General features: G+C 42.9%; 1 protein-coding gene across 10 annotated transcripts in view; it reads left to right on the forward strand.

The window, feature by feature from the left end:
- CSNK1G3 (casein kinase 1 gamma 3) overlaps positions 1-8,075 on the forward strand; it is a 99,810-nt gene extending 91,735 nt beyond the window's left edge. For 9 of the 10 annotated variants that reach the window (XM_029055626.2, XM_029055628.2, XM_029055625.2 and 6 more), the window contains 2 exons: positions 773-921; positions 7,871-8,075. In XM_029055626.2, coding sequence (XP_028911459.1) covers positions 773-921; positions 7,871-7,986 — 265 coding nt within the window. In that variant the 3' untranslated portion in view covers positions 7,987-8,075. The remainder of the gene's footprint in view (positions 1-772; positions 922-7,870) is intronic. The other variant, XM_029055630.2, reaches the window with a different exon arrangement.
- Positions 8,076-10,214: the final 2,139 nt, after the last annotated feature.

The raw sequence follows: 10,214 nt of genomic DNA on the forward strand, positions 1-10,214 counted from the left end.
TATTGAAACTGATTCACACTGCTTTCCTCCTGCTTCAACATTTGCTGTCAACTAGTTTATTTTTGGCTTTGGTATATGGTTTTGGTTTTGGTATATGGTGCTTCCCTCTTCTTCAAATTTTCGGCCAGTTGACCTGAGTAGATCTTTCTGGGCAATATTCGATGCCCATTGAATCCCTTGTTTAGGAGTTGCATCTCTAGTCCCACTGTGTGGGCCTACGTCTGCGATCGCATACGTTTCTGTCAAATAAAGCTCTCTGTGCGTACGTGTATATGAAAGAAAATGAAAAGGAAACCTCTGGGCCCACCCTTTGACCACCACCTCCTGGACCCCCTTTTTTCAAGGCAGGAAGGAGTGGAGGCTGGTGGCATTCACCTTCTTTCCCTCCATCTCCTCCTCCCCACCCTCCAAAGACAGGAGGGATTCCACACTGACTGGATATAGTCTTCCCTCAGGGCAGGGTGGTGATCCAGTGTGGGTCATGAAGCTATTTAAAGCTTCCATGCTAACAGGATGTTTCAGCAATGTGGTTTCCTAGGCTACACGCAAAATCTCTTCTGCCGAGTTGGGGCAGCTCACCCCCTTACTTTCCAGTAGACTTCCCTTCTTTCTCCCCTCCCCCGGTTCAGCTCAACCCAGCCTCCTAGGCTAGCTCCCTAGGCATCCACCGTTGCCTAAGTGAGTGGTGGTTTCTAGAGCATCTAGATACAGGAGTAGACTGTTCACATATTTCCCAGGTTTGGGTTGTGACTCTAAATTTCTGGGCCTATAGAATGCTGACTGAGGGATTGGACAACAAATCTATGCCAGGAGCTGTGGGGGTCCAGGGAGAGGACTTCTCCATAGCACCTGGTGTGCCAGCTCATGGTCATGGTCACAAGGAAGAGGCAACAAAGAGACAGCAGGAGCCAGAGGCTCTAGGTAAGTCCTCTTTCCCTGGGGAGTCCTGCACAGGCCCCATCCAGCCTGCAGGTTCCACAGGTCCAGATTCCAAGGAACCAACCCATGCTTGCACGAAGCCATATGCAGTTGGGTATAGGCCAGTGCCCCTGCACTCCCCTTCCATATGCTGTTGGTTCCACTGCTGACTCGGCCACAAGAGGATAACAGGAGAAAGAACAAAATAAGTAAGTGAAATTTGAGAGGTTTTTGTTTTGTTTTTGTTAAAAACCCTCCTCCAGTAACTACTCTTCCAACGGAGCTGGGATGGCCCAGTGAGCTGTATATGTGCAGCCAGAGTCACTGGGCCATTGTCAGACCACACCAGCAAATCCGCTTTTAGCTCTACTGTCTACCAGGGGGTGGGGAGGGCCCAGGTCCCCCAGATTTGGCCTGTGCAGGTTCTCAGGCTTCTCCCAGCTTCTGTCCCCCTGTAACTCCTAGCCATTTTGGATGCAGAGGTGTTGGAGAGTTGAGCACACAATTCAAAGAGTTCCTCACACTCCTTCCCCTTATCCCCTCCTGCTCCCAGACCTTGCAAGGGACTGGTGGATGAGGGGAAAGCTTCCACCACTGCTTCCACCAATGTGGATTTCTCTAAAGATGATTCAGGAACCTTTCAGTATGATTACGAGAAGCAGCGTGGCGCAGTGGAAAGAGCACGGGCTTTGGAGTCAGGGCTCATGAGTTCGAATCCCAGCTCTGCCACTTGTCAGCTGTGTGACTGTGGGCGAGTCACTTAACTTCTCTGTGCCTCAGTTCCCTCATCTGTAAAATGGGGATTAAGACTGTGAGCCCCACATGGGACAACCTTATTCCCCTGTGTCTCCCCCAGCGCTTAGAACAGTGCTCTGCACATAGTAAGTGCTTAACAAATACCAACATTATTATTATTATTATCAGAGGAGTGGCTTCCCCAGCAGACAGGGCAGCGAGGAGAATGGTGGATCTGTTGATCTTTGAGAGATGCTTTCGATTTGAACTTACTGTCTGAGGAGACTGATTCATTTTTTGATGCCATTAGGGTACTCTGGTGGGTTTCTTGTCTGTAAAATAGGTAGGCAGAAAACTCGGAAGGACTAGTGTCTTGTCATTTCTCAGCAATTCCCCTCAGCACTAAACCTGGTGTTCTCCACCACCTGAGGGAGCCTGAAGCCTGTTTAGAGAGACGGGCCAATTCTTCATGGAGCAGATGTATTTTAACGTACTCGATTCTTAGCCCGCTGTGTAGGGCATAGATTGGGGGAGATGCAGTGGTGATTTTTGTCACATTGTCACATTGCTTCTCAAAAGGCAGGGACAGTGTGCTCTTGTTGTATGCTCCCAGACGCCTAACGGCAGTGCTCAATAAATGGAGGTGATAATGGCGATGGTATTTGTGTCAGCCGAACTGTCGGACTTACGTTTTGGAGAGCTGATGAGTTTGTGCCTTTAGGCAATCCTCCTGTTTGTATGGGAGTCTGCCTGGATGGAACACTGAGATGGCCATACAAATACAGAGATTCTCTGGAGTAAGAAAGTGAAGGGCTGGAGGCATTTCAGCATAAACTGTGTTATTTAGGATCAGAAAAGTGGGTCAGTGTTCTTTATGTGCCCTCTTCTGTGAATGTGTAACACAAAGGCAACATCAGGCAGGAGGTGGAGAAGCTAGGGAGAAGCTAGCCATGAAAAAAAAAAAGGAGGATGAATGGTTGAACAAACCTCAGTGCCACCTGTCAAACTGATGAGCTATCGTCAGGTACCCTGATGAGAGCCGAGCCTGGACTCCTATTGCAAAACCGTATCCTTTGGGATCACGGAGCTACCACTGCCAGTGTGGGGTGGCATAGAGGGTGAGCTTTGCCCTGTGTAGATCTGGACTAAAAAGACATATCTTCAGAGGAAAAATCCATTCAGAAATCTATTTGCCTAGAACATACTTGATTTCATCGGAATAAGTAATCATAGCAGTAACTTAGTCATTATTTATGCTGAAGTATATACATTGTTTTGCATTAGTATAAACAATTCACTCGGGCAGAAAAAAAATCACTTTACAATGTTCTTGAATGCCCTGTTTTCCTCTCATCTGCAACATCTGAAGTTAATCTGACTACTCAAGGTATTTCCTAGTTCAGCAGGAAGGCCCTTGCATATCTCTGTGCTTTTTGGAGAAATCCATATCACACGTAATCGTGCTGCCCTCTAGTGGTGATTTGGACTACCGGACGCCTGTCTTTCCTTATGAATGTGAAGAAAAATTCTTCATAAACTGAATCAACCCTACAGTGCTTTTGTCTGATAGGTTCATTGCCGTGCAAGATTCAACACCCATTTAGGCAGTGATGCTAAAATCTGAAGAAAAATCATAGGACTAACCTAGACTAGAAAGTTGAAAACAAGGGCCAATTTCTGCTCAGTGAATGTGCCAAACATTAACTTGTAAAGACACCTTGGTTACACCTAAGATTTAAACAAGGATACATTAATAATAATAATAATTATGGTATTTGTTAAGTGCTTACTATGTGCTGAGCACTGTTCTAAGCACTGGGGTAGTTACAGGGTAATCACATTGTCCCATGTGGGGCTCACATTTTTTAATCCCCATTTTTACATATGAGGTAACTGAGGCACAGAGAAGCTAAGTGGCTTGCCCAAAGTCACACAATCACTAGAATACCATTGCCTTTGCTTGATATCTGAAGGGGAGTCAGCATTAGTGTGGAGATGGGAGGGGGCCAAACAGTTTGACTATCTCTTGAATACTTTCGCTAAAGAGAAAAGTCTTGCAAACTTCAGGAGAATGAAGGCACCTGCAAGAAACACCTTGACCCAAGCAGAAGACCCCCAGAAGACCTGCACCTGACTGTAAGCCAATTTTCAGAATTGTCAAGGCACTATGGACTGACAGTTTGAGTAAACCTACCAAGGTTCTCCAAAGTTCTCCCACAGCAGCACCGAATTGAAGGCTGTTAATTAATTCTGCTACCTGAGCAACACATCACACATAAGAATAATCGTGGTATTTACTATGTGCCAAGCGGATAGTACTTCACTAATAATAATAATAATAATAATAATGGCATTTGTTAAGCGCTTAGTATGTGCAAAGCACTTTTCTAAGTGCTGGGGTCAATACAAGGTAATCAGGGTGTTCCACTTAGGGCTCACAGGCTTCCATCCCAATTTTACAGATGAAGGACTGAGGCCCAGAGAAGTTAAGTGACTTGCCCAAGGTCACACAGCTGAAAAGTGGCAGAGCAGGGATTAGAACCTACTAAGCTATGGAGTAGATACAAGATTATTAGATCAGTCTCTGTCTCACAGGAAGCCCATAGTGTAAGAGGGAGGGAGAGCAGTTAGATGAGGAAACAGGCTCAGAGATGTGAAGTCACTTGCCTAAGGTCACACAGCAGGCAAATGGTAGAGTCAGGATTGGAATCCTAGTCTCCTGACTCCCAGTCCTGCGCTCTTTCCACTAGGCCACTCTGCCTCTTGTGGAAAGAGGTAAAAAAAGTGGAATCAAGGAGTCTCGTTTGGGAGGCTGACAATGTGGCACAAATATGACCTCAAGCTTCAGACTGAAATGAAGGGTCAGAGTGAACTTAAAGTGAACGGGGTACTGTTAACATCAGATTGGAAGTCAGGATCACAAACAATGAAGTATTGGAATGCAGTCAGATCTCTAGTATCGAAGCGATGCCGATCAAATCACACCTTCTCTGGGCAGGACATGCAAGAGGGATGGACAGAAGCAGGATAGCTGATGAATGGTGAGGTGCAGTGGGGAAACCATAAATAGGATAGAAGAAGAAATGCTTTGAAGACACTATTAAGCCAAAACCTGGGCCATCTGACACAGCCCCGGATAGTTGAGAGATGGTGGCACTGGAAGATGGTAGCTTTATGTACAGTAGTTAGAGATGGAGCTACTGTAGTTAGAGATGGAGCTACTCTACTATAGGAGAGGATTATGGAAGATCACAGCATGAAGAAAGATAAACGAAAGCAATGCCCAACACTGTGGGCAGCAAATAGGATGGCGCAGCAAGCGGCTATCTTCGCACACCCTCTATGCGGAAGGATCATCAGCAGGCATGGGCCTTATTGGCCACATTTGCACATCCTACAAAAAAAGCTCACTGTCAGTAGCATAGTTTCTATGAATAAAGGGCACAGAGAGTGGATGAGAGAGAGCGTGCGTTATTTGAGTTCCCCTTTGGGGTTGGTGAGATTTTATCCATGTGTGCAAGTGTGATTTTTTTCAAATGGAGGTCATTTGTACAAAAACAATAGTTTTTTCGATGGCTTGGGCCATAAAATTCCTTTCCCATGACCATTTTAAAAATATTTGATTTTAAATAATTTCATATGATTTTAATTGCAGTGATTTCCCAAATGTTGCAGGTTGAACATATTTTCTCCTGGCAATGTAATATCTTTGCCTTTAGTTACATTTGCACAGTTCAAGTGGGAGTTGAACGCAAACTGGGAAAAAAAATCAACCCTTGGATTATCGCATTTATGAGAAGTACAGTCATATGTGTTAAGTATTAAATTGTGGAGTTGTAAATATTCCACTTGAGTGGCTGGTAAATGTGCAAAGGTCTTAGGAGTTTAACCCCCATTGAGAATATTTCATACTCGACCTTTTCTGTGTGGAGTGTTCTTAATGCAGCAACCAAGTGCAATTGAAATAGAAATATAAAAAAATTGACCTACATCCCTATGGAGCACTGAGGTGGCCATACAGATTTGGAACACTAGTTGCTGGTGGGGCTATTTTATGTTAGGTGATTGGAATGTTAGTTTACTATGGCTGTGCAATTCATTTTTCCCAAAGGTCAAACTGATATCGCTAGTGTAGCCTGTTGTATTCAGTAGGTGCCCGTTAATTTTTTCTTGCTGATAGAAATTTTCCAAATTCTGTAATTACATGCTCATGCATAGTTTAATAGTTTTTGTTCCATCTCGTTCAAACTGGAGTTCATTACTGTGGAGAAAATCAGTTGGCTTTGTTTTCTCAGTTGCTTGGATCTCAGAGAAGATAATTCTCCATGTGGAGAATTTTGTCACTCCTTGTGATATTTTTAGAGCTGTCTGCAAGAAACCTTTGCCTTATCACATCCTCAGGTTGTGCGAAATTATACCAAGTACTCCACTAGGACCTGTTTGTAATTGTTCTGTAGTGACTCCCGTGGACTCTGAACTCTATGTAGCCACCATGACTGAGTCAGAGTGTGTACCATTCTGCAGTCAAAGCAGTACATGAAAAAGTGACCCCACACACCCATTTTGAATTGTTCAGGCTTCATAAATTGATCTGCAATCAGCACACACTACTTAAATGAATGCTGAAGTGAAACTCAGGTGTTTTGCTTTTGGATACCCTCTGAGTAGTAATGTGGGCATGCTCCTAATCCCAACCAAGGGCCTGAAATAATTTCTCACCAGAAAGAAGATGGAGAAAGTGATGGTGCCTTTGAAACAAGAATTTTCTGGCCATCTTGGCTGTCATGTAGAAAATTGTAAAGGAGTTATCTTCTTGTAGGCATTTCAGCTTCTGGGACCCTTGATGACAGAGATCTTGGAATTTTACAGGAAAAAAGTGAATTTCCATTTAGCAAGCTCTGTCAGGGATTTCCGGACAGGCTTCTTAACCTTGGTCCATTTCTTTATGGGATGTGTATTTAGACCAAGAATAGACTGTGTCAGTAAAGGTAATAACCCCTCGCTGTTCTCAAGGCAAGCAAAGCTAGTGGCCCTGAAGCCCAGCTGATGTGAGGCTCCTGGGACTGTCATACCAGCCCCTTGACAGCATGGTGGTCACACTGAAGTGCCCAGTCCCTTTCCACGGAACACGAATCTTTGGTCTTTGGATGCTCATTGTGTTCTTCCTAAGGACAGCACTCTCTCTTGGGGTTCAACTCTGACCAGCTGCCCTAAGGCTAAGGCCTTCACAGGGACTTGGTCCATCAGGAGAGAGGCTGGTGGGGAGATTAAGAGGAACTAGTCCTCTTGAGAGAGCGGTCCTGGATTCCTCTTTTGAACTTGGATGTCAGGTTGCAACCTCCTAGAGAACATTATTGTTCACGACACTGAATCAAGCAGGTCATTCTGAGGAGGCTGGGCAAAAATACCTCTTACCTCAGGGACAGTGTAAGGCAGAATTAGGATAAGTGTCTGGAGTAGCAGTCAAAGAAAATCTCCAGGAAGAGATAAAAGAGGATTCTCACTGGACATTCATGACCCCTTCCAGAGCCTGCAGTGTTTAGGCTAATTAGTATGGTGGCGTCATTTGTACTCTTTAGTAGAATCTGGTGATGGATGCACAGCCAGGCCCTCTTTTGAACTCTGGAGTGGGACAGGATTCTGAGAAGAAGAGGAGGGAAATGGTCTTTCTGGGAGTTAGGCCCACCTTTGCTATTAAGTATTTCCATTCTGGTCATGCATCCAGCCCTCGTTGCCTCTTAGACACGAGGAGAGGGAACCCATGAGAAAACTGCCAGGAAAAGGTGAGCTGACAAGGAGGATTTACTGAGTCGACGTAGAGTTTAAGCGAGATGCTTAATTTCACGTGGTGAGTCAGGATCTGGGGTTAAAATACAGGACATTCTGGCTGCTTTCTCTCTCTCTCTCTCTCTCTCTCTCTTTTTCTCTCATTTTTTGTCTTGGCTGAACGCATCTGTAGTCTAGTTGCTTCTTTTTTTGTTGCTCAGCATGATTAGCTGCTCCTAAAAAATACACTTTGGTGAAATGTCTTAGAACTCATTCTGCAGAAATTTCACTAATCTGTGTTTTGTTGCCCTCTTTAATGTGTTCTTTGCAGTAGCCTGTTCCTTGTTATGTAAAAATTACATTGATAACTGCATTAGACTCATCCTTACTCTGGGTGTCTTCTTCATGCCTTTGCAGTAACTGAAGTGTTATTTTTCCCAAACATTTAAAGGTGCTGCTGTTTTCACAAGCGAAGAAAAAGGAAAGCCATTCAACGCCGCAAATAAATCTGCGAGCAGACAGACCTTCGGGAATTACTTAAATATTCAGCCGCTGCCTCGTGATTAAAATCATCTCTGTAGTGACCATAATTGTTAGCAAGGGCACCCTCTTAATGGAAGAAAAAGAAACAAAGACATCATTGCCTCCCTGCATCAGTTTAGTTGTCTTTTGTTCATATTTTATTTTTCGCCGTGTCTTATATAAGCTTAATTTAGTGAAAAATGAGTGCTTCTCTGACCATCAACAAATGGATCAATGAAGTGGTGCAAATGAATACTACTGTATCTTTAGCAAGACTTTAAAAGTATTTTTCCTGTTCTAGAAAGTGTTAGCAGTATCTTAAGTGATAATCATATAATCCATGTCTGGTTTTTGATGTTTCAAACAGTTCAAAAGCAGTTGCTTTTTCCTTGGGTTAATCGGGGGTTGGGGGTGGGGGTGGGAGGGGGGAGAGGAGGGGGGAGAGAACAAAAACCAAAAACGTAGCTGCTCAAACATTTGAAAGAAGTTTTATCTTGAGCTTTCGTACTTTGTAATACATCTGCAGTGATTTTCAAAATTAGGGTTGGTACTGCCTTCATGAATTGTACTAGCATTCTCTTTCAGAAATCTTGGTACAGGCACTCCCCAAAGGTACTAAATAACGAGATGGATTCAGTAGAATGGTCAGAATATTCTGTTTGTAAATGAATAACTATGAGTCACCAGTAGGCACTTTCCCTTGAGCGTGTGCTAATTGAGGTTCCAAGTGGCTGTTGGAATGCCACCAGCACATGCTACACCGAAACACAACATGTTGGTCTACTACAGTGCTTTTAGGGGAAAAGGCTTACTAGGTAGCAGGCGATGAGGGAGGAATTTTCCAAAGGGGAGGAAATATGTAAACTTTGTTCAGAGGATTGGGGATCCAAGCTGAAGACAATCTCACTGCTGCCTCCTGCTAAAGGACACCTTCCCGAAGCTGAAAACTTTGGATGTGCCATTTAACGGTAAATTTTATTGCACTCTACTTAAAAAAAAAAGAAGAGAATGTGTCAGACTGTGTTGCCTTTTGTGCATATTAGCCTATGAGACTCAAAACTTCATTGGGTTCTCTGAAATGTTTGTCCCTTTTCAGTGTTGTTGCAGTTAGTGTACAATATAGTCTCTCCAAGTGCCTGTGCTATGAACACACCAGTTGTCCTCTAGAAAAAGCAATTCATTCCCACTCTTCTCATTTTTTTCATTTAAACCACAAAGACTGAGGTGTGACTTTTGTCACTAGCCAGGAATTTCTAGGGAGTATTGGAGAGAGAAAGTTGGGGAAAGAGAGAGACAAGAGAAGTTATATTTACCAAATATCAGATTCACACTTTTGAATAGGACATCTCCTCATATTAATGTAGTACTTCTTGTCTTATTAAGCTCATGCCTATTTGGCATACCTATTTATTTTTTTTTCTTTTGAGCTAATGTTCAAAAAGTATTGGAATATATGAACACATACTTTTGAATTCATTATTGTGTTACAGGGATTTTAATTGTATTTTATAATTTATTTTGAAGCAGCCAGGAGTTGAGCCTTTTTTTTTATGAATTTGGCACTCACACCTACAAATTGGACATTCTCTTTGTTGCCATAAATGATCTGGCTAAATACTTGTTTTTAAAGACCTGAATTCAGCCTATGAAACCTTCACAGTAACATCTGGTCAACAGTTTCCATTCTACCTATTCAAAATATGAGTCATATTGTCTCAAACTACAGGATTTACATGCTAAACATTTAGTTTTGTTTGCATTGAGCTGAAAAGGTAGATGGTCAACCTGGCTATTCTAATGTGAAGTCATGTGTTTCTGAACAATATCTGACCAAATGTTTTGCTCCAGTATAGATGTATGTCCATGCAATTCCTGTATTTCCTATACACCTGTTTAGTTTCATTTTCAAAAAAAAAAAAATTTTGGACTGTACAGTGTTTATATGATCTGGACTCCTTCCACAAAAGGTATTTATATTAATCCAATGTTGGACTTAAATATTTTAAGGTATAAAACCCTTTATTTGCTGCAAAGACCAGTTCGTAGATATTTGCTTTTAGCAATGTTTTCAAGGCTCCACTGTATTGCCAAGGAAAGAGTCTTCTGGCAACACCAGCTGGTCGGTAATAGACAGTGGAGGCATGGTCAGATTTTGCCAACAGTGTTTTGCATTTACATGCTTTTTCTCTGTCTACACAAATGAAATCAGCATTGCCTGAATGTCTGAATAATAAAATACATCCCAGTTTAAAAGTGTGTAACTGAAGAAGAAA

This window comes from Ornithorhynchus anatinus, chromosome X5, assembly GCF_004115215.2.
Source record: "Ornithorhynchus anatinus isolate Pmale09 chromosome X5, mOrnAna1.pri.v4, whole genome shotgun sequence".
Lineage (NCBI taxonomy): Eukaryota > Metazoa > Chordata > Mammalia > Monotremata > Ornithorhynchidae > Ornithorhynchus > Ornithorhynchus anatinus.